Source organism: Myotis lucifugus, unplaced genomic scaffold (genome assembly GCF_000147115.1).
Source record: "Myotis lucifugus unplaced genomic scaffold, Myoluc2.0 scaffold_328, whole genome shotgun sequence".
In the NCBI taxonomy this organism is placed as follows: domain Eukaryota; kingdom Metazoa; phylum Chordata; class Mammalia; order Chiroptera; family Vespertilionidae; genus Myotis; species Myotis lucifugus.
Window position 1 is genome coordinate 204,102 of NW_005871376.1, and position 25,041 is coordinate 229,142.

At 38.9% G+C, this 25,041-nt stretch overlaps 1 protein-coding gene across 2 annotated transcripts in view; it reads left to right on the top strand.

Moving 5' to 3' along the window:
- The window catches only part of PIWIL2 (piwi like RNA-mediated gene silencing 2), a 58,503-nt gene that overhangs the window by 11,807 nt on the left and 21,655 nt on the right, over positions 1-25,041 (top strand). For both annotated transcript variants that reach the window (XM_006100727.2, XM_023764321.1), the window contains exons 10-19: positions 6,329-6,517; positions 7,104-7,188; positions 7,854-7,943; positions 9,549-9,689; positions 10,955-11,068; positions 12,046-12,234; positions 14,907-15,008; positions 15,827-15,943; positions 16,722-16,810; positions 17,697-17,802. In XM_006100727.2, coding sequence (XP_006100789.1) covers positions 6,329-6,517; positions 7,104-7,188; positions 7,854-7,943; positions 9,549-9,689; positions 10,955-11,068; positions 12,046-12,234; positions 14,907-15,008; positions 15,827-15,943; positions 16,722-16,810; positions 17,697-17,802 — 1,222 coding nt within the window. The remainder of the gene's footprint in view (positions 1-6,328; positions 6,518-7,103; positions 7,189-7,853; positions 7,944-9,548; positions 9,690-10,954; positions 11,069-12,045; positions 12,235-14,906; positions 15,009-15,826; positions 15,944-16,721; positions 16,811-17,696; positions 17,803-25,041) is intronic.

A 25,041-nucleotide genomic window follows, 5' to 3' on the forward strand; every position in this document is an offset into this window, starting at 1 on the left:
GGCCTTAAAACAGAAGTATGCCTGGCTCGTTCCAGAAGAGGGAGGGAAGCCAAGGGCTAGACTAGAGCGTGGTCAGAATAGTGGAAGGAGGGAGCAGATGGAGGAGTGACGACAGAGCTCTGTAAGGCTAATGTAAAGATTTTAGCTTTTACCTGGAGTGAAATACAGGCCTTGTAGCCAAGCAGTGACATGGTGTGATTGAGTGTAAGGACAATAAACTAGTAGGATGGGAAAGAAGTGGGGAGACCAACCAAGAGGCTATTGTAACCCAGTGGAGGTGCTGAGAAGTGGTTTGCTTTTGGATATATTTTGAAAGTAGCGCTCAGTCAATTTCCTGACTGATGTGGGGTGTAAAAGAGAGGTTGAGGATGGCTCAAACTTTTTTGGGTGAATTTGTAATGATTTATTCTATCTCTTCTTAACCACTGGGGTCTCTGTCTCTTTCTCTCACATAGTACACCCAGCCCTAGTCTATTCCTAGCATGTAGTAAGTGCTCAAGAATACCAATAAGCTCTGGCCAGCATGCACAGTGGTTAGAGTGTTGAGCCACGCCCTGAAAGGTTCCCAGGTTCGATTTCGGTCAAGGGCATGTATGTGGGTTGCAGGTTCCCTGTCCCAGCTGGGGCTCCTGAGGGAGGCAGCCAATTGGTGTGGGTCTCTCACATTGATGTTTCTCTCTCTCTCTCCTCTCTTCCCCTTCCCCCTCCCTTCTGCTCTCCCTGAAATCAATGGAAAAAATATCCTTCATTGAGGATTAATAACAATAAAAAAAGAATACTAAAAAAAATAGATATCTTGCCCTGGCTGACATGGCTGAATGGTTAGAGCATAAGCCTGTGCACTGGAGGGTCATGGGTTTGATTTCCAGTCAAGAGTGCATACCTGGTTTGTAGGTTCGATCCTTGGCCCTGGTCCAGTCACATGCAGGAGGCAACCAATCGATATATCTCTCTCACATCAATGTTTCTCTCTATTCTTTCTCTCTCTCTCTCTCTCTCTCTCTCTCTCTCTCTCTCTCTCTCTCTCTCCCTCTCTCCCCCTACCTCTTCCCTTCCACTCTCTCTAAAAATCAATGGAAAAAATATCCTCTAGCGAGGATTAACAAAAAATAAAAAGTAGATGTCTTTAAAAATCACTACATCTTTCTTTGTTTTCTGCCTTCATTTTTCTTCTTAGAAAGGTTTACTTATGTTTTCCAATGTTAATCTGGAATTTATCTTGGTAAGATATTAGGACAAGTATGATTGTCTTGGTACTATTAGACAATTTATTGAAAAATGTTTTCTTTAGATTTAAATCACTACCTTTATCATATTCTAAAATACTTGGGGATTATTTCTGAAAACTTTATTTTGATCCAGTGGTTAAAACTAATGTGATACTGTTTTAATTATTGTAGCTTTATTAGGTTTTAATACTTGTCAAGGAATTCTGTTTTCAGAATTATTTTTTAAAATATTTTCTCACAATTTTATTAATATGTTTCTGTAGAGTTTTAGAGAGAGAGAGAGAGAAAGAGAGAGGGATAGAAACAGCAATGAGAGAGAAACTTCATTGATTTGCTGCCTCCAACACACCCCCTACTGGGGATCAAACCCACAACCCAGTCATGTGCCCTGACTGGGAATAAACCATGACCTCCTGGTTCATAGGTTGACGCTCAACCACTGAACCACACTGGCTGGCTGGTTTTACTTTTTTTAAAACTTTTAGTTTTGTAAAACTTTTAGTCATATTTTATTGTGACTGTGCAAAAGCTATATATGTGTGTGTGTGTGAACTATGTATTATATACTATGATTATTTTTGTTTTCTGCACAATTGTTTATCTTGGATATAAATATTATATTTCTATTTTCTAAGTACATAATTATATATATACTTATTACTAATGCAACTTCAAATTCTCCTCATTCTACATTCCAATGCTATTTATTTTGTCAATGTCATCTTCTCCCCCCCTCCCCAATTATATTTCTTAGATTGTCGAAATAAAATTAGATAAAGCTTTGAGCACTCGTTCTCCAAGATAGTAAGAAGTCCTATGTCAGGCATCGTCCCATTATGTCACACACACGAACCCTGGGGTGTTTGACATCCTGGTCCTTAGTCCTCCTGCAGAGCTCAAGCACTTGGGCATAGAGTGGGTGGCCCCACTGTCAGGTGTAGAGCTCTGTGTTTTAGTCCTCCCTTGTACCCTTGCAACTGTTACAGATTTGGGGTTCTGCCACCTGTCTTCCCCTGTGCCCTTTATGTTCTTATGAACCACTGGAAACCACAAAAGAGCAGTTATCTTCCTGGAGGTCAGAAATGCAGTAATACAGAATATGTTCTCCATCCACATTAGAATAAGACTAGAAACCAGGAAGAAAAACAGGAAATCTCCAAATATTTGGAAGTTGAACAGCACACTCTAAATAACCTAAAGAAAAAGCACAAGGGAAATCAGAAAATAACTTGAACTGAAAGGAAACAAAAGCTAGTATACCAAAAAATCAGGGACTATAGCTAATGCAGTGGTCAGAGGGAAATTTATAGCTTAAAATTATATGAGAAGGAAAGAACCCACACATTTATGACAAAGGTGTCAAGATGAATCACTAAGAAAGGAGTAGTTTTGTTATCATTGGACATTCATATACAACAAAATGAACCTAGACTATTATCTCATATCTTCCATAAAAGTTAAGTCAAATGGATCACAAACCTAAATGTAAGAGCTAAAACAATAAGCCTCTCCATATTGTCTCACAGGACTTTGAGACTTTGTCTTTAGTCTTTTTCTCTCTCTCTTGTGGATTGGATACCCTCTATTGATTTATCTTTATGTCTGTGATTATTTTTGCCATTTTCAAATCTGCTGGCAGGCTCATTGTACCAGTTTTTCATTTTGGTTGTACTTTCAAATTCTATAATTTCTACTTGTTTTGTTTTGCTTTTTAGTTTCTGTGACTTTATTAAGATTCCATATATGTTGATTCGTCATCATCATATTTTCCTTTAATTATTTGAACTTATTTATAATTGCTGCTTTGAATTCTTTGTGTGTGAAGTTCAGTATCTGAACCTTTCAGGATAAGTTTTTATTGACTTCCCCCCCCGCCATGATTATTGGTTACACTTTCCCATTTCTTTGCATATCTAATAGTTTGTGATTGAAAACTAAACATTTCAGATAATATACTGTAGCAAGACTGGATTGTGTTTTATTTTTCTGAGTTTTAAATTCTAATTTGTTGCCCAGCCTGCGTGGCTCAGTGGTTGAGCGCTGACTTTCATTTAAAAATATAACTATAATGTCATTACTACATTTACATTTTTAAATTTTTTTTTCATTTTTAATTTTTTATGATCATTATTACATTGGTATATTCATAGGTTTTTCCAGTACTAGATTGTCTTCATAACTCAAAACCAACACTGGCAAATTTTAGTTCTTTGGGATGAAAAATGACTTATTTGAAAGTAGTTGTTCTAAGAACCTTATGTATTTGTACTAACATGAAAGACTATCCAAAGGATAATGTTAAGTTAAAAATAAGTTACAAAACAAACCTGGCCTGGTGGTTCAGTTGGTTGGAGCGTCATCCCATACACCCCCAAAAAGGTGGTGGGCTCGAGTCCTGGTCAAGGCATATACCTAGGTTGTGGGTTCAATCCCTGGTCGGGATGCTTACTGGAAGCAACCAATAGATTTTTCTCACACTGATGTTTCTCTCCCCCCCCCCCCACTTCCCCTTTCCTCTCTAAAAAAATCAATAAACATATTCTCTAGTACGAATATTTTAAAAAGGAGCAAAACAGTGTATTTGACATGATTATACATTTCTTTTTCCAATTACTAGTATTCACAATTTAAGGAAAGTAGTTCTCTGTGAAGAATGGATTACAAACCATGTTCAATTTCTATGTTTTATGATTGTGTTTTTATTTTTATTTTATATTATTTTTATTTTATAATGAACATGTAACACCAGCAAAACCATAGTAAAGATGAAAGAAAATAACAATCTATTAAGAAAATGGGCTAAAGATATTTTTATCAAAGAATGATTTAGAAGGTAAATAAGTATGTGAAAAGACGTTTAACATCATTAGCCATTAGGGAAATGCGAGTTGTGCACACCTATTAGAGTAACTAAAATAAGATATAGTGAAAATATCAAACGTTGGTAAGGAGGTAGGGAAAGTGCTCCTTGTATACTGTGAGTAGGATATTAAACGGTTCTGCCACTCCAGAGAATATTTTTGGCAGTTTCTTATAAAATGAAGCATGTACTTAATGGAGTCACACACACTGGCATTTTCCCCAGAGAAATGAAAATTTAGATTCACACAAAAACTGGTACACAAATGTTCATAGCAGCATTATTTGCAATAGCAAAAAATGGAAATAACCAAAGCATCCTTCAACAAGTGATGGTTAAACAAACTCTGGTACCTCCATACAATGGAATACAGCTTAGCAATCAAAACAAATAAACTATCGATACAACATCCTGGATGGGTCTCATGGTCATTATGTGTAGTGAACAATGTCAGTCCCAAAGGTTGCATGATGTTCCATTATATAGCATTCTCAAAATGATAAAACTATAGAGATAGAGAACAGTTAGAACAGTTTGTGGGTGCCAGGGGGCAGAGAAGGGGAAGGGATGTGACTGTAATGGCGTAACATGAAATAGTTGCTTTATGTTGATATGGAACAGTTTCGTGACTGATTGTGGTAGTAGCTACATAAACATATAAAGGAGATAAAATTGCATAGGACTATATACACAAATCAATGTATGCAAAACAAAACGGCAAACACTGAATAAGGTCTATCAGCCTAGTTAACAATATTGTACCAATTCCATATGTGAGGTTCTGTGTACGAATTTTGCAACTTCCTTTGATGAACTAGAAAATAAAATATTTTTTCATAGGAGGTAAATGAAACTAAATATGTTTCTCTCCTTTAGCGACCTGATCTGTTAATATATGTTGTGAATCTCAAAAAAAAGGGGTTATAAGATGCAGAATGGACTCAACTTATTTGATTGTGGAACCTCATGACCTCTCAAGGGACTAGTGTTCTTGAGGAATATACATACCCTGGTGACACTGCCCACAGAAAAAAGTCCATTCTCTGCTCCTTGACTTACAAGGGAATTCATATTTGGACCCTGCCTGTCTGTAACCTTCTGTCCCTCTTTCACCTACTCACTCTCCCCTGTCCCAGATCCCTGATTGCCTCTACACACCACTACCTCTGCCTGGAGTGTCACTCACACCTCTGTCCTGGTGGTTCTGCCTAGCATATTGCTCCCACAGGTATCAACTGCTTCTGTAAACTCTCCTGACTCCCTGGGCATATTCAGACATGCTTTCTGCAAATTTCCTGTGTGGCCTTGCTTACAGCACCATTAAAGAGATTACCGCAAGGGTACATTTGTTTATGGTGAGTCTTTTCATCTCTGCATCTTTAGCATCTTCACCAGATACTATAGTTTCTTCCTTCAGCTAGAAGGACAAATATAATTGGCTCAGTGGATAGAGCATCCACCTGCAGACTGAAGGGTCCCAGGTTCGATTACAGTCAAGGGCATGTACCTTGGTTGCAGGCACATCCCCAGTAGGGAGTGTGCAGGAGGCAGCTCATCGATGTTTCTCTCTCATCGATGTTTCTAACTCTCTATCCCTCTCCCTTCCTCTCTGTAAAAAAATCAATAAAATATATTTTTTTAAAAAGAATTTAAAAAATGTTTTATTGTCCCTAATAATGATGATACATAAGAATGATTATTTTGATGTCTTAAGTATCTTATTTTAAGGCGGGGTGGGGAACCTTTTTTTTGCCATGGGCCATTTGGATATTTATAACATCATTCACGGGCCATACAAAACTATCAACTTAACAGTTAGCCTGCTGAATTTGGTCAAATATTTAATTAAATCACCCCTGATGCCTGACCAAGTGATTTCTTGGGCCTTATACAGCCTGCAGGCTGGGCATTCCCCACCTGTTTTAAGAATACAGTGAATTTTATTCATTTGTAGTTGCTGTTTTTTAATTGATTTTTATCCTTTCGTTATTTTTTGTTGATTGTTTTTATTTGTTTGTTTTTGTAATGTTATTTGTTGATTGTTTTTATTTGTTTGTTTGTTTTTGTAATGTTAAAAAGAAAAGAGGTGAGTTCCTATCTCTTTAAAGAGACAACTGGAGCCTTTTGGTTCTATATAGCTGTGAGTGTACCTCTAAAGTACTTATTTGTATCACCAATCCCTTTCATATTGCTTTGTGTATACAAAAGTGATCCAAACGTCTTTTGTTTCTTTCCAAAGGCATGCCATGTATCAGCAGAACAAAGAAAACTTCCAGGATGAGTGCACTAAGCTTCTGGTTGGCAATATTGTCATAACCCGATACAACAACCGTACCTATCGGATTGATGATGTCGATTGGAATAAGACTCCAAAAGATAGCTTCACAATGTCTGATGGGAAGGAGATCACATTCTTGGAATACTACAGGTAGAGAGACTAGACCGGGCGTGGTTGGGCGGGGGACATAGTCTGCCATTCTGTAGCAGGATATTGAGTTCCATAGTGGCATACAATGGGACACTTTTAAAATAATTATATTGGTAATTCGCATAAGAATGAATTAACTCCTTTGTGGGACTGGACCTGAATAGGCAACCCTTACAGTTTTCATTCCTTTTAGTACTTTTGGAAATTACTTCATAAATTAATCTCATGGGTTTGGATTGTATTTCCTTTGCTGGTTTGGTTAGAAGTCTGCTTGGAGAGATTAAATGCAAGTCATTAATCATTCGACTATCATTTTGCCTTTCTAGTTGCCTAAGTCCTTTAACCTGATGCAGTTTTAAACAGTCTTTCCTTGACCATTAGCCTGTTTCTCCTCTGTTTAATTGCAACAATAATTTGAACCTGCTTTTTCCAGTTATATAAATACGCTATGATGAGTTTCCCATGGGCCCTTGACAAGGGTATTAGGCAAATTTGTACCTCAGTCCTGGTTTTAAGAGACTCAGATTATGTTGCTAAAAGAGTAGTGATACTGCTTCTGAAATTTTTTCCTGCTTTTGTCCTGTAGCAAAAACTATGGGATTACAATTAAGGAAGAGGACCAGCCACTGTTGATCCACAGGCCCAGTGAGAGACAGAATAACCAAGGGATGGTGAGTGGGGGATATCCATCAGCCAGCCGCTTTTGGCCTCTTCACAGCCCTAGGAGCCAAGTAGCAATGGTTACAGTGAGCTTGGGGAAAGCTGTTGCAGAGTTTTGTCTGTGTCTTCTTGCCACCTCCATAGGATTTGCATTTGAGATTTACATGAGAAGTTGAATATTCATCTGAGCTAATTAGATTATGCAATCAGGAGAATTTGTTGCAAAAGAAGATTAAAACACTGGATTCATTAGGAAAGTTTTAGACATTTTAAGAGGGCTGGGGCCAGAGCAAAGTGCCTTGACACCTGACTCTTCTGTTTTAAATGTGAGTGCTGAAGGTTGACAGGCTAAGATAAGGTGGAGGCACCAGCTTGATAGAATGTGTTGGCTTGTCTGGAAGCTCAAGAGAGTCAAATTTTTTTTTTCTACTTCTTGCTCTCCTTTTGACACTTTCAATATTTTTCCCTTTACCTAATACAACAGCTATGAGTATTGTGACTGAAGGTAAAAGGGTAAAGTACTTATAGTGTTTCACTGCCCTTTGGGGTTTTATATTCTATAGTTTGCCAGTGAGAGCCCTGCAGGGCCAGCACTGGGGATGGCATGTCCTGTACAGGCCAGAGAACAGGATCCTCTTTTCCTGCCTTATTTTCCCTCTCCATTCTCTGTTCAAAGCTGCTGAAAGGTGAAATCCTGCTGCTGCCTGAGCTTTCCTTCATGACTGGGATCCCTGAGAGGATGAAGAAGGACTTCAGGGCCATGAAGGTGAGAAATGCCTGCTTTGAGTGGGAGACCTTTTCAAGAGAAGATTGAGCTAGAACTGTGCTAGGCTTGCATCTTTACCTGGGCGGGTTCATTCTTCCAAGCTTCAGTTTTCCTCTCTGTAAAACATGATCCATCCATCTCCCTTCTCACACACTGGAAAAGCCAATCAGAGCTTCCTTTTGAAGGTTATTAGAACAATAGAGTGACCAGAAATAAGGTAAAAAGGAAACATAATTCACTCTTACCAAGCAGATAGATGACTACAAACTGGTCATTTGATCATAAATGAGATTCTTTGGGAGCACTACATTTTTAAAAAACATTTCTATACCTTCAGTTTATTTGAAGAGATGGAGGAGATAATGTAGGAAAAAGTCAGCAAGTCAGAGGATGAGGTAAAAGGACAGAAGTTTATCTTGTGGGGCCTAGGAGTATCCTGGAAGTTTTAGGCTCAGTTTCTATAGGAAATAGGAGCAAAGATGAGTCCAGACTCTGAGTGCTGCACCTCCACACTCTGTGACTCCTGGGGCTTCCCACACTTGAGATACTCCGCTGGCTCCCTTTGCCAATCCATGTCTGTCTTATCCTGGGACCTTGTTTTTCTCAGATGCCACATCTATTTTTAGTAACATCATAAAGCAGCGGTTCTCAACCTATGGGTCGCGACCCCTTTGGCAGTCGAACGACCCTTTCACAGGGGTCGCCTAAGACCATCCTGCATATCAGATATTTACATTATAATTCATAACAGTAGCAACATTACAGTTATGAAGTAGCAATGAAAATAATTTTATGGTTGGGTCACAACATGAGGAACTGTATTTAAAGGTCCAGAAGGTTGAGAACCACTGTCATAAAGTATCTGAAGTGATGCTTAAATTCACGTAGGAGTTTCTTTTTTGTTTACCTTCTGATACTTGTGCTTTTAATATGTGGGTCAAGGTTCCTTCCTTACAACTCCCAGTTGCCTAATGACTTTATAATCACAAAGCTATCTATATAGTTCCATAGACTTACTGACCCTGACTGCCTCCCAGGGAACAACAGCTGTATAATTTATTAGTCTCAGAAGAATAAAGAACTCACTTATGTGATTCAGAATCTTCATACACATTTGTTAGATATTCATTCAACAATAAATATTTAGAAAGCAACTACCCTGAACTAACCTCTTAACAACAAAAAAATGTTGGCATTGAAGGGCTGGTCTTTCATTTTGTTACCTTGAGCTGTGTGCCTGGCACAGAGCATTTTTTCCCAAATGTTAAATAGGTAAAATCAAGCCCCTTTGCTCCTGTTTCATAGAATCTTTTAGGAATCTTAAATTCAGAACATGGCTTTGAAAAAGAGATAAGACTTAGATGCCATGAGGGAGAAAGGAACAATAACATTTAAAATTCTTTTATGATTTAAATATTTAATCTTACACTTTATTGACATTCCTGAGAGTATTTATTAAAAAGTCCTTAAAAATATTTGAAAATTTCTACAGATTTCAATGTGAAGGAGGTTTCTTATGGAAACATTTAAGACTCATTGGGATTTATTTAACCTCATATTGAAGAAAGTAATACAACTAATTATATCCATTTTAATTTTATTTAGGATTTGACCCAGCAGATCAACCTGAGCCCCAAACAGCACCATAAAGCTTTGAAATGCTTGATACAGAGAATTTCAAAGAATGAGACAGCCAGTAATGAACTAACACGTTGGGGACTCTATCTGCAGGATGATGTACATAAGGTAACCCAGAAGATGTGACAGGGTAGGAAAACAAGGATTTCAGAACTTTGTGAGACTAAGTGATAACTTCCTATCTTATCTTTATTTTGGAGTTCTTGCTGTTAATTTCTAGTCAGTTAGGTAGCAAAGGAATATTGACTTAAATTTTATCTAATTTTCAGTTTTCCAGTCCGAATTACTTTCATAAGCATAAGATGAGTCTGGTTCTTTACACTCTTGCTAATAGTAATATTGTTATTCATTGTGTTAAAAATTAATTTTTTTAATCATAGATAAAATATATTCTTGAAAAAAAAGTAAACAGTAAAGGTTATATGAAGTAAAAATCCCCCATAGTTACACTTCCCTAGAGATAATCACTACTGAGTGTGAACTCATTCAATTTTCTATGGTGTGTATCTTGCACTTTATTTTATTTTTTTTGCAAAAATAGGATTATATTACATGTAGTTAAAAAGTGATTTTAAAGATTGCAAAATAGTCCATCATACTGATATATCATCAACCTAGTTATCTTCCTATTTAGGGATATTTAGGTGAAACTGATTTGTTATTCTTCACTTTAATTTGTTCTTTCATTATGTTTATGCCTTTTCCTTTCAGCTTTTTCTTTGTATAAAGTAGAATAGTAGATTATGTTCATCATTATTAAGAAACTTTACCTTTAATTTTTCTTTTTTTAAAATATATTTTTATTAATTTCAGAAAGGGAAGAGAGAGATAGAAACATCAATGATGAGAGAGAATCATTGATCAGCTGCCTCCTGCATGACCCACACTAGGGATCAAGCCTGCAACCTGGGCATGTGCCCTGACTGGGAATCGAACCCGTGACCTTCTGGTTCATAGGTCACTCAAATACTGAGCCATGCTGGCTGGGCTTTACCTTTAATTTTCTACTTTCAATTTTCCCCTTAAAATATATTTTAATATTATGCTCCTGTTCACTTTAAAATTATAGTTGTTTTACATGCATTCTCTGCTTCTAAAAATATAATGTTTTCTAATCCCTTTATTAGGAAACCATGTTGGAAGCTTTAATAACTAAAGAGCAGTACCTGTAAAAATTTTACCAGCATATGTCCAGGGTTTTTATTGACATGGACTCCCACTGCTAGCAGTTTCATTTTTCTGCCATTTCCAGAAGTTGTAACGGGCAAGTTTATGTTGTGGAGCTGACCAGACCCCAGAGAGAATAATGTTAGTGTTTTCCTAAATAGTGTTTGCAGATGGCTCATGTCATAGGTACTTTCTTTTCTGTTTAGATTGAAGGACGTGTTCTGCCAATGGAAAGAATTAACTTAAGAAATACTTCATTTATCACATCTCAGGAAGTAAACTGGATTAAGGAAATAACCAGAGACCTTCCCATCTTGACTGTGAGTGATTTTCAGGGTGGTAAAGAGAGGACCAGTATTCCTAAAATGGTGGGAATTAGGAAGGAGGAATGGTTTAGTGTCCTCTTTTTGAGAGAAGGTTTCAGCTGAATTCCCATTCTTAATTATCTACTAAACAGAGTCCTTCAAAGAGAGTAAGCTATTTTGTTAGATGAGTTGTTAGAGGTAAGCCCTTTGTTTTATCATGGATTTAGGAAAAGAAAATAAATTGCATATAGCGCCAGCCTACCACTCACTCTTCCTTTCTTCCCTCCCCCTCTTTTTCCCTGGGGGTTTCTGGAAGGTGTTTTCATTCGTGAAACAAGCAAAATTAAAAGTTTCCTACTAAGATAACCAAAGAACAAAATGGTATATAATTATTTTGAAATGTTTCAGCTAACTTGGTCTTTATAGCCACACAAAAAGTACACATCTGTTTCTAAAACTTCTCATTGAAATATAATATATTTAAAGAAAAAACTACACTTGAAAGTGTATAGCTGATGAATTTTCACAAATTAAATAGACCTGAATGATCCACACCAGGGGTTAAGAAACACAACTTTACCAGTGCCCTGAAGCACCCATCCATGCTCCTAGTTACTATCCACCTCTCACCTCACACACTCCAAGAATAGCCACTACCCTGGCTTCTCACAACATAGATTTGTTTCAGCTGTTTGAAATCATACAGTAAACATTCTTGTATGTCCAGCTTTATTTCTTCAACCTTGTATTAGTGAGTTTTACCCTATTATTAGGTATGGTTGTAGAGCTACAATTCTCATTGCTGTATATTACAGTATTCTATGCCCCAATTTACTTATCACACACATCTATGTTAGTAATAGGAAGTAGGTAAGGCAGGACTCAAGCTGAGAGAGTAAAAAGCAATTTATTTTCTAATAACATTTTCGAGATATGAGTCTGGAGTGTTCAAGTTATGGGAAGTACTAAAAGTAGCTTGTGGTTCTTCCTAGGTCCCCATGCATTTCTGGGCACTTTTTTACCCAAAGAGAGCAATGGACCAGGCCCAAGAACTGGTTAACATGTTAGAGAAGGTAGCTGGCCCCATTGGCATGCGCATGAGCCCTCCGGCCTGGGTTGAACTAAAGGACGATCGAATAGAGACCTATGTCAGAACCATTCAATCCATGTTGAGAGCTGAGGTAATAAATTAATTTAATTTGAGTAGATTTATAGGGTGAATGTTCTAAAACACTTTGAATACTTGATTTTAAATAACCTTGGTTATCAATTAGCTGTTGATGCTATTCAGAAACCTGTGACTTATTTATCTGCACATGAAATACTGAACTAAGACAATAGTCTTGCCCTGACTGGTGTGGCTCATTTGGTTGGATGTTGTCCCGTGCACCAAAAGGTTGCTGGTTCGAGTGCTGGTTTGACCCCTGGTAGGGGGCATGCAGGAGGCAGCTGATCCATGTTTTGCTTTCACATCTATGTTTCTCTCCCTCTCCCTTTCTCTTAAAAAAAAAAAAATCAGGAAAGAAAGAAGAGAAAATAGCTTTTATGTCCTTCAGTTAATTTTGCTTTTCTTATTTTATGTTGGCACTCTCACTCACTCTAATGTTCTGTTCATCACATAATTGACTCAGAATAGCTGACTTAACTTTAGTTCGTTATCTATATAGAACATGTCGTGCTCAGAAAGCAACTTCTTGAGCCAGGTGCCATCTTGCACGATTCAATACTGAGCTGTTCCAGTCTCGTCTGGCTCTAGAGTCAAATTGCTCTGGTGATGAACTTGGCAGATGGCCCATTAGCCCCATGCTGATAATGGATCAGGATCACTGGAGCTGAGCAGGTCATAGTCCTCCCATCTCAGTAGTTCAGGCCTGCAGTTCTTATCTGTATGTACATAAAACAGGAAGAATATCAAGGAGGAAACAAAAGCAGAGGAAAGATTTTGGCAGTAATTAGTCCTTGAAGATCGGTTCTTGTGGGATTAATACTAGAATTATATTAATTTCCTCCTGACTTTCCATGCCTATGTACTCTGCTGTAGCCTCCCTCCCCCCAGGCCTGGTAGTTGATAAAGTCTGCTCTGCTTTAAAAAAAAAAACAAAAAACCCACCCCAGTTTAGTACATCAACGCCCTCATTTCACAACTTCTCGTGTTCTCTTCCTGAGTGTGTATTGCCAACAGTTTTCATGCAGCATGGATCTGAGTTTCATTCATAGTGTTTACCAGATTTAACTCATATTGGTCTTACTGTCTCTCTGTAATCTTTATGGCATTCTGTTTTATTATTCTCTTTGTTAGAGATCACAAACTCAGATGTCTACTGGAGCCAGATGAGTAACACAGATGAGTGGAGTGGGCCAGGAGGGGATTGTAATGAACCAAAAAGAGTAAACCCCATAACTGCAGATAAAAAAAAGCCCAGCATTGTCAAATTGATTTTTAATTTGTTTTTCATAGAAGCCAAAAGTCTAGATTTGCATATGTGTGCATCTCCCTATGTTTAAATGTTAATAACTTAAAAACTTACAAATCATTATAAGGACTGAAAAACTACATCTATTGGCTAGATTCAGCCCATAGGCTCCCTATGTGCAGCCTGTGTTTTACATGACTTTGGAAGTTCTTTGATGTGATGGCTAGAACGTCCTCTGAGAAGTCTTTTTTTTTTTAATATATTTTATTGATTTTTTACAGAGAGGAAGGGAGAGGGATAGAGAGTTAGAAACATCGATGAGAGCGAAACATCGATCAGCTGCCTCCTGCATACCCCCCCACTGGGGATGTGCCCGCAACCAAGGTACATGCCCTTGACTGGAATCGAACCTGGGACTCTTCAGTCCGCAGGCCGATGCTCTATCCACTGAGCCAAACCAGTTAGGGCGAGAAGTCCTAATCTAACACGAATCTTGATTTGGAATAGAATACTATTGATTCACCATTTATAGCCATTTCTGCTATAAAGGATTGGCAACTTTATTTCACTGGAGTGCTACTTTTCTTTATTCAGACTTTGAAAGATCCTCTGCATTTTTAAAAATATATTTTTATTGATTTGAGAGAGAAAGGGAGAGGGGAGAGAGATAGAAACATCAATGATGAGAGATAATCATTAATTGGTTGCCTCTTGCATGCCCCATACTGGGGATCGAGCCTGCAATCAGGACATATGCCCTGACTGGGAATCGAACCAAGACCCTCTGGTTCATATGTCCATGCTCAACCACTGAGCCACGTCATCTGGGCAAAAGATCCTCTGTTTTTAATACTGGATCTCTAAAGCAGTGAGGGATAGAGGGTGCTGATATGAGATGTGCTGCTAGCAAAATCATTCTCTCTCCTAACCAGAGAGAGAGAGAAAGAGAGCAAGTGAGTGCTACTTACGGGTTTGGCAGTAGCTTCATTTCCATCTGCATTTGGCCCTGAATTATTTCTTGTGGTATTGCATTCCATGTGTCCTCAGTTAAAGCTCTGTGGTATGAATGTAATACTAGTAAAGTGCTTAGTTTACTAAAGAAAGTGGTAAAAATATTACAGAGAATTGAAAATAGCAAATAATAAGTAACCCTTGCATGTATTCAAGTCTGGTCCTTTTCTAGGCATCTTAAGTCTCCTAATAAATGAGGTAATCAGCTTTTGATAATTTTTGGTAACATATTACGTGTTTATGCAAAGAACCCCTGGACCCAACATTCGGGTTCAAGGACCCATTTCTGTGGTAGAATGTACACCATATTTGTTTCAGTCCCCTCTCTACCTTAAAGGTACCTTGGCTTTGCAGACTCTCAAACTGCCTCTGACTGGAGCCCTGTCATAGTTCCCAAGCCAAACTTACATATACTTTATCTCCTCAAGGGGAAGATACAGATGGTTGTGTGCATCATCGTGGGCACACGTGATGATCTCTATGGGGCCATTAAAAAGCTGTGCTGTGTGCAAGCTCCAGTGCCTTCGCAGGTGAGTGGGAGCTGGGCGGGAGCCAGAGATGGAAACAAGCTTCCCTTGAGGCTTGGAAAAAAGGGATACATACATGTGTGTACAAAAAGACTTAAAGTAACTATTAGAAGGTAGCATGTGAATGCCCTCCTACAAAGCCTGCCCCTCATTAGAGTAACCTGGAGAATAGCAGATGCTCTTCATAAATGTTGCTTTCATATTCCCAAATGAGTGCTTTTGCTTGTGTCGAGGGTGAGTCTCCAGGTGGTTTCACATGATTGGGTTCTGAGAGTACAGGCTTCACTCAAAGAGGGGAAAGCTGCCTTGGCCAGTGTGGTTCAATGGGTTGAAGCACTGTTCCATGCACTGAAAGGTGGTCAGTTCAATTCCCAGTCAGGGTACATACATAGGTTGTGGGTTCCATCCCCAGTGGGGGCACATATGGGAGGCAACCAATCAGTGTTTCTCTCATACATCGATATTTCTCTCTCTCTCTCTGCCCCTCCCCCTCTCTCTAAAATCAGTAAAACATATCCTTGAGTGAGGATTTTTTAAAAAAGAGGGAAAAGCTGTTCTCCCATGGAGATTGAAAAAAAATTTTTACTCTGCATGAGATCTTTTGAAAGGTGTGTGTGTGTGTGTGTGTGTGTGTGTGTGTGCCGACGCGCGCGCACGCATGCCTGCCAAGAAACTCTAGAATTAGAACTATCAATACAAAGTGTTTTAACTGCTAACTGAAGTTTTTTAAACAAATGTAGTATGGACTTTGAATTATTTACATTTTCTGAGAGGTTGATAGTGTTCTCTTTTCCCATACTTTTTTTGGACCCTCTTTGTAGGTCATCAATGTCCGAACCATTGGTCAGCCCACCAAGCTTCGGAGTGTGGCCCAGAAAATTTTACTGCAGATTAACTGTAAATTGGGTGGTGAGCTCTGGGGAGTAGATATTCCTCTGGTGAGTGATGCTGATATATGTCTTCATTCAGTTCAACCTGCCTAGCTATTTTTCTCATAGAGTTAGCCCTACTTTCAGTGCTTAGTGGTCTAAATGGTTCATTGCCTGTTTTTGTATAGCCCATGAGCTAAGAATGGTTTTTGCAGTTTTTAATGGTGAAACAAAAATAAGGCTAATATTTCCTGATAAATGAAAATTATGTGAAGTTTTCCCTAGCCGATTTGGCTCAGTGGATAGAGCGTCGGCCTGCAGACCAATGGGTTGGGTTTGATTCTGGTCAAGGGCACGTACATTGGTTGCAGGCTGCTCCCTTGCCTGGGCCCTGGTCAGGGCTCGTGCAGGTGGCAACCAATCAATGTGTTTCTCTCACATCGATATTTCTCTCTGTCTTTCCCTCTCTCTTTCACTCTCTCTAAAAATCAATGGAAAAATATCCTTGGGTGAGGATTAAAAAAATAAAATTATGTGAAGTTCAGTTGTCAGCATCCTTAATACACTGTTATTGGAACATATCATATTTCTTTACGTATAATCTGTGACTTCTGTCATGCTGTGATGGCAGAATTGAATAGTTCCTTCAGAGACCATGTGGCTCACAAAGCCTAAGACATTCATTTACTCTTTAACCGTTTACAGAAAACATTTATTGATTCCTGGTCTTTCTCTTCATTTCCCAGAATTTATTTTCATATGTTGCTTTAAGGTTCAAATAATAATTAAATATGGGTTGAATGGATCACTTGGGGTTTTTTGATTAGTTTTTTGTTTTCTAACACAGAAACAGTTAATGGTAGTCGGGATGGATGTTTACCATGATCCCGGCAAAGGAATGCGCTCCGTGGTTGGCTTCGTAGCAAGCATCAACCTGTAAGTACTCTTCATCGTGCCATTTCGTTTGGTTACATCATTTTAATACCTAATCTTATTATAAATACAGCAAATGTTTTTTTAGTATTTTCTATTATAGTAAAGTATATTGTCTTTTACCTAATACATAAAAGTACAGTCAAGTCCTTCCTCCTCTATCTTCCTGTGAAATTAGTTTATACAGTCTATTTACCAAACTTGTCATATGTGTAAGTTTGTTTCCTGGCTACAGCATCTCCTTCAGAATGAGGACTGTGTCTTGTCGGAGATTATCTTTTAACTCCAGAAATGAGGGGAGTTTTTTATTTATTTTTTCTGATTGTAAAAATAAGGCATGGTTGTGCAAATATCTGTAGAAATTTAGAAAGTGAGTTTTTCATGGTTCATCTTCTTTCAACCATTACCTAAGGTTTGATGTATATATACTTTCATATTCTCTTCTATGCATATACTAACTAACACACATAGGTACTGTATATATGTATATACAAATGGCATAATACTATGTGTACTCTTCCTCAGCTTGATTTTTATACTTAAACTGTGTATCTTGGACAGTGTCCCATCAATAAAAGTAAGTTCTCTTTAACTGTTGTATGGAGTTTATTGTATGCCACAGCACTATTTACTTAACTAGTCCTCAGTTGATGGATATCTATGTTGTCCCACTTTTTCAACTGGCAGCAGTTTTGTAGTAAATATTCACAATTATACCTATATTTTCCCCCACATCACTTTGTGTTTTTACATGTAACATAAATGCATTTACTACTTGGTGTTGGATTGGTGCGTAGAAGCCTGTGTGGGCTAACATTCAGCCTGTGGGCCTTCCTCTGTGAGTGTGTTTATCCTCTTCTCTTTTTCTTTCTTACTGCCTCCATCCTAGCACCCTCACAAAATGGTATTCACGAGTAGTATTCCAGATGCCTCATCAAGAGATTGTGGATAGCCTGAAGCTGTGCCTCGTGGGCTCCTTAAAAAAGTTTTATGAGGTGAGGAGAATGTCAGTTCTAAAGTTTTGGGATTTTGAAGGACTGCCTACCTGAGCACTTTAAGAGAAAGTCTGACTTAGTAGAAGGGAATCCCACATTGAAGGTGAGTCTCTTGAACAGACTGAAGAGTTAGTCATGCTGAACAGGTAGCTTAACGCATTGCGTACTGCATAGAAATCTCTAAGACATACGCCAGGGACCGCACATTTTTGGGCAAACTGCACGTTATTTAAATCATCATAATGCACTTTAGGTGTTGTTTTTCAATAATTATAACATTTTTATTTACAAAAACAATTAAACAATTAAAGTTTCTAGTACTTTTTTAACATATGGTACTGCGTAAAACATTTTCCTTTATGAAGAGGGACCAAACAAAATTTACGTAAGTATCTAGATTCGCTCCTTTTTCCATGGGCGTGAAAAACGAGAACACTCGTGAGCGGTCCTTAACAGATGGCGCGTGAAACACGAGAAAACTCCTGAGCGGTACGAAATGTGTTAACAGGACTGCCTTCAGGCTGCTGCTTGTACACAGCAGCTTAAAGAGCTAAATCTCTGAATTGGCTTGGTAAGTAATGATTATTTCCCAGGTTGTCAGCCTGATGCCTATAGACATTGACTTCATGCCCTTATCAGGGAAACAGAGTAAATATCAGCAATAAAGCAGTATATGACTTTACTCAGCTTTATGGCTGTCATTAGGCGCTGCTGGCTCTTTTCATTTTGGTTCAAGACAGATGCCTCCCTCTAAATCACCCCTGAACTCAAAGGAATGCTAACCATGGAGAATTGCTATCATTAAGCTGATATAGGGTCTGGGAAAATGAACAAGCAAAATACTGGGTTTTTCCTTGGCCAATACATCAAAGGAAGCATTGATAAAGTAACTTTCATTTGCTAGGGTTAGAGTTAGCCCTTTGCATGAAGATTAACCAGCAAGAAATTTAATATTTTCATGTGATTAAAGTCAGTCTCTAGAACTCTACCTTGTTTTTTTTAGAGTAACATTTCTTATGGTGTCCCTCAAATAGTTTTATACTGTTTTAGGATTGATTGGAGGTTATGTAGAAAATAAGTTGAATTTTTGTCTCGAAGGAGGTCCATGTGATATGTCACTTTGCCACCAGGTTCTACCACACTTTGCTTTTTCTTGTTGTGATTGCTTTTCCTTCAAAGTTCTGTCTGTCTTATAGGCCCATGCTTGAAAGTTACTTCTGTTCCACCTTTCCCTTTGCCCCCCACTGCTCCAGCCCTTAGCTAGACTTATATCTTTATATGTTTCTCTCCCAAAGCCTTAATTAATATTCTGTGCAGTAATTAGCACATCCTGCCTCATATTAATTACTTGGATCCTTATGTAACTTTCCCTCTGGGTTGTAAATTACTTGAGCACTGTTTGGTTATTGAATGCTGTGTTACAAATTACTGTAAAACTTAGTGACATGCAGTGAGCATTTATGGCATTCATGGTCAGGCAGTTGGACAGGGCCTAGTGGGCTCCAGTCCCTCTCCATGTGGGCCTCCTCCTGAGGTCTTTCCACATCTGCTAATTTGGACTTCCTTAGCTGAATATCTGGGTTGAAGCCATGAGTGTTCCAAGAAACTGAAAGAACAGGTGCAAGTCATGTCGCCTTTTATACCTCAACCTGGAAAGTCATGCAGTATCAGTTCCACTGCATTCTATTTGTTGAGTAGTTTCATTCTGAATATTAATAATATTTGGAGAACCAGCAAACCTCAGTTTTGCCAGAGAAGGTGAAAACACCATCAGGCCCTTAGGAACTCTAACATAAATATTTTTTAAAATATTAGAGGCCCAGTGCACGAAATTCATGCACAGAGGGAGGAGGGGGGGTCCCTTACCTGGCCTGCACCCTCTCCAATCCAGGACCCTTCAGGGGATGTCCAACTGTGGGATTGGGCCTAAAACAGCAGTTGGACATCCCTCTCGCAGTCCAGGACCGCTTGCTCCTAACTGCTCACCTGCTTTCCTAATTGCCCCTAACCTCTCTGCCTGCTTGCCTGATCACCCCTAACTGCTCTCCTGCCTGCCTGCCTGATCACCCCTGACCTCTCTGCCTGCCTGCCTGATCGCCCCTAACTATTCCCCTGATCGCTCCTAACCTCCTCTCCTGCCGGCCCGGTCGCCCCTAACTGCCCTCCCCTGCCGGCCCAGTTGCCCCTAACTGCCTCCCTTGCCGGCCTGGTTGCCCCTAACCGCTCTGCCTGCCCCCGCCACCATGGATTTGTCCGGAAGGATGTCTGGAAGACGTCCAGTCTAATTAGCATATTACCCTTTTATTAGTATAGATAGTTTCCTGTTTAGAGATTGTTGTGGGTTGAATTGTGCCCCCACCCCAAAAGATGTTGAAGTCCTACCAGTGAATGTAACCTTATTTGGAATTAGGGTCTTTACAGATGATCCAATTAAGATGAGATCATTAGAGAGGGCCCTAATCCATATGACTATGTTCTTATGAAGAGAGATTTTGACAGAGAGACAAATACACATAGAATAAAGACAATGTAAGGCACAGGGAGATCACAGTCTACAAGCTAAGGAACACCTGCGGCAACCAGGAGCTAGGAGGGAGTCTGAAAAGACTCTCACAAGCTTCAGAAGGAACCAACCCTACCAATGCCTTGAGTTTGGACTTCTAACCTCCAGGCCTGGGTGATGGTACATTTCTTTGTTTAAGCCACCCAGTTAGTGGTACTTCATTACAGCAGCTCTAGCAAATGAGTACATGCCCAGCTTCTGACACCTGCAGTTGTAGTCCTGATCCAAGAACCACTGCATCAGGTAGGAGAGAGTGTTATACTCATGTGGGGAAAAACAATGAAAAGTATCGTGGGTTTTTTGCTAGTTTTTTGTTTTTTTATGTGTCTTTTTTTTTTATGCCAGGAGAGGAAAGGCCCTCTGGGGGCAAGATCTGGAGCCAGTTTGGTCTGTTGGTAGGCACCCGGGGCTTTCCACCCTAGTGACCTGGATCTGGCTGTAAATTGTTCCTCCAGTTCGTTTGGCTATCTCAGTTTCCCCATTCCACTTGCCAAGGAATTTTCCTAGCTTTTTGCTATTCTGCCTCATACTTTTCTCTGATCATTATTCTTGAATTTCTTAAACTTTCTTTTCTTTTTTCTTAACTTTTAGAACATAGTGATTTTTGTTTTGGAGAGAAACTATGGAATTTTTTCTATTTGCTCTTCTAGATCTCCTCTTAACCTCTTCTCATCCTGCTCTGTGACTGGAAGGTTGGTCCGTATTGATTATATCATTGGCTTTCTTGCCTGGCTTCTGGTTGGTTTAGCTAGTGAAAGACATTTTCAAAGGACTAGAAAAGTTATTGTTATGTCTGCATTCTTCCCACCCCATCCCCTTCTCTAGATCCCATAGAGAAGGGGAAAATATCTAACAAGACTTTCCTTGACCCCACTCACGTTGAGTGTGAGTACACACTCATGGAGGGAATAAAGAAAGGATTAACAAAAATAAAATAAATAAATACATTAAATAAAATAGTTGGTTTAGAGTACTTGTCTAGTAAAACTAACATTGGTGACAATTTTTTTTCATGTGTATGGACTATACTTTGTTGGCGTGCCTCAAAAATTTTTATTGGAAACTGGACATTTTTAGTATAATGTGGCAACTCTGTAAATTATATCTCCACTCCCAAGGATTGTTGTTAGTCTTACTTGTTTGTTGAGTTTCTTGGCCTGATTCTGTGATCTCTGTAGTCTGAACTGCGCATAGCCACTGAAATCTCCCTGTGCTTAACCTTATTCAGCTAATGACTACACAAATATTTCTTTAAATGCCTTGAACTTGTTCTGCCCCCTCTAGGGACTGGTAGATTGTTTTCACATTAACATAGTAGTGAAGCTGCAGGGTGTAAAAACTACTTCAAAGAAAAGGGGATGTGCATAGAACAAGTTTAAACACCTCAAAATCATTGTTCTTACCAAGACTCAGCCATTTTTATTGAATAAGTGCTCTTCAAATTGTTGCAAGCCTCCAATTAGTATCAATAGTTATAAAAAAGTGGATTTTGACCATTTTTTGCAGTGTACTTCTTGCTTTAATGGAGGAACTGATTTTTGGAAGTCCTTTTCCATTCAAGAAGTTCTTTTCTGAGGTGTGCTTTTCATAATCTTGCTGTTTTCGAGGTGGACAGTGATCAGAGTTTAGAACCCACTTAGGGTAGATGGCCCTAGAAAACCTCCATCATCTTTGTTTGGGATACCAAAGGGCTACATCTTAGGAATAAGGGTGACTGAGAGGTATATAAGTTCTTAGAGCAACTGCAGCTCATCCTTGAATTTTTTCAGTCCATAAAATCAGATATGCTAACCCAGAGTGCTAGTGTTCCAAAGTTTCTCATACTCCAGACACCTTAAATCTCTGTATAAAAAACATCAATCTAAACCCTACATTCTTTCTGTTAACTGTATTATAAGTACTATGTTTGGCATGCAGTATTTAAAAAATATATTAAACATATATTACACACATGTATATGTGTATGTGTATAGATATATATGTGCATGTATATACATAAACGTGTGTATATACATATATAATATATTATGTAATAGATAATAAAAAGTTTAATTGAAGAATAATAAGGCAAAAAAAAGAATAAGAAAGCCAAGGTACAAAAGAACAGAAACTTTAGGGACATATGCTAATTCTGGAGAGACAGCTGAAATGTTTAAAATATTTGCAGAAACTTGAAAATATTTAAGGATCAAAAACTAGAAACAGGGCCTTAAAATTAGTGGTGATCCAGAGTACACTCCCCACTTTGGGCTATAAATCTAAAGAACTAAAAACCAGAAGTAAAGAAAAACTGGTGCCCTGTCTAGTGTTGCTAAGTGGTTAGAGCATCAGCCCACTCACCAAAGGTCACAGGTTCAATTCCTGGTCAAGGGCATGTACCTGGGTTGCAGGTTTGATCCCTCTTCTAGTGCAGGAGGTAACCATTTGATGTGACTCTCTCACATCAATGTTTCTCCCTCCCCCTCCCCCTCCCTCTTTCCTTTTACCACTCCTTCTCCTTCTTCCTCTCCCTTACCTTCTCCCTCTCCCAATGAGACTTCATAAAAATTAAAACATTTTGTGCCTCAAAGGACACTATCAAGGGGGCCCAAGTTCTTCTAATTGAGCCCTCACCCCCCAAAAAAGGACACTGTCAAGAAAATCACAGATAATCCATGGAATGGGACAAATCATTTATCGGATATATCTGGTAATGGTCTAGTTTCCAGAATATATAATAAGAACTCAACAGTAAAGAGACAACCCATTTTTAAATTGGGCAAACAGCCTGGCCAGCATGGCAAAGTGGTTGAGCATTGACCTATGAACCAGGAGGTCACAGTTTGATTCCATGATCAGGGCACATGCCCAGGTTGCAGGCTCAATTCCCAGTGGGGGGCATGCAGGAGGCAGCCAATTAATGATTCTCTCTCATCATTGAAGTTTCTGTCTCTCTCTCCCTTTCCCTCCCTCTCTGAAGTCACTAAAAATATAAAAATAAATTAGGCAAACATTTGAATAGACATTTCTCCAAAGAGCATACACAATAGACAAGAAGCACAGAAAAGCTTAATATCAATTGTTATGGAAATGAAAATCAAAATAAAATATCACTTGCTCTGGAAGGAAATGAAAATCAAAATAAAATATCACTTGCTCTGGAATCCTTGGTTAGAGCATCACTGCCCACTTCCTTCCCCTCCCACTTCCCCACCCCCCTGCAAGGGTCAGGGGTTCAATTCCAGTCAAGGGCATGTACCTGGGTTGCAGGTTCAATCCCCTGCCCGGTCAATGAGAAGTCAGGGAGCGTGCAGGAGGTAACCAGTAGAAGTATCTCTCTCACATCCATATTTCTCTCTCCCTCTCTCTCTCTCTCTCTCTCTCTTCCCCCCATCTCCCTCCCTCTCTCCTGTCCACTCTCTAAAAACCATTGGAATAAATATCCTCAAGTGAGGACTAACAAAAGAGAAAAGAAAGAAATACCACTTATCACCAAAAGCAGATAAAAGCATTTCTCTAGAGACCAATATTTTTCAGGAACAAATATGCAAAAATCCTCAACAAAATGGCAAATCAAATAAAACTATGCATGAAAAATTATACACCATGGCTGTACTGAAGTGAATACTGGCTCTCCAAATTCATGTCTGCCTGGAACCTGTTAATGTGACCTTCTTTGGAAATAGGGCCTTTGCAGATGGTCAAGTTAAGATGAAGTAGGTGGGTTGGGGTGGGTCCTAATCCAATGATTAATATTCTTTTAAGAAATGGGAAATTTGATCACAGACTCATAGGGTGAAGGCCATGTAAAGGAGCAGAGACACAGACACACTGGAGAGAAGGTGCTATGATGGTGCAGGCAGAGATTGGAGTGGTCTATGTACAAGCCCAGAAACAGTGCAGGCAGAGATTGGAGTGGTCTATGTATAAGCCCAGAAACAGCAGGGATTATTAGAAACCACGAGAAGCTAGAGGAGGCTAGGGAGTATTCTTTCCCTAGAGCCTTGGAGGAATCATGGCCCTGCTGATTCCTTGATACCCTGCTTCTACGTTCCAGAACTGTAAGATAATAAATTTCTGTGGTTCTAAGCCACTCAGTTTTAGTTCATTGTTACAGCAACTCTTGGAAAAGAGCAATACAACAATGAAGTGGCTTAAATTCCAGTTATGCAAGGCTAATTTAACATTTGATATGAAAATCAAGGTAGTTTATCATATCAGCAGGCTAAAGGAGAAAAATATCACATCAATAGATGCAAAAAAGCATTTAACAAAAGCCAACTCCCATTCATGATTTACAAAAACCCTAGCAAACTAGTAGTAGAGGGTGAACCTCATAAACTTAATACAGAACATCTACGAAAACCCTACAGCTAACATTATACTTAATTGTGAGAAACTACATGCTTCTCCATTAAGAATTGGGAACAAGACAAGTATTTTCCTTCTCACTGCTTGTACACTCAATATCATACCAGAAGTCCTAGGTAATACAAAAAGACAAGAAAAGGATGTAATGAACAAAATAAAATGATGTACAAAATAGAATCAGAGGCAAGGAACAGACTGACAGCTGTCAGAGGGGAGGGGAAAAGGGGAAATGCATGAAAGAAGGTGAAAGGGTTAGGCAAAGAACATACATGCATAACCCATAGAGACAACAGTGTGGTGTTGACCAGAGGGAAGTGAGGGGTGAG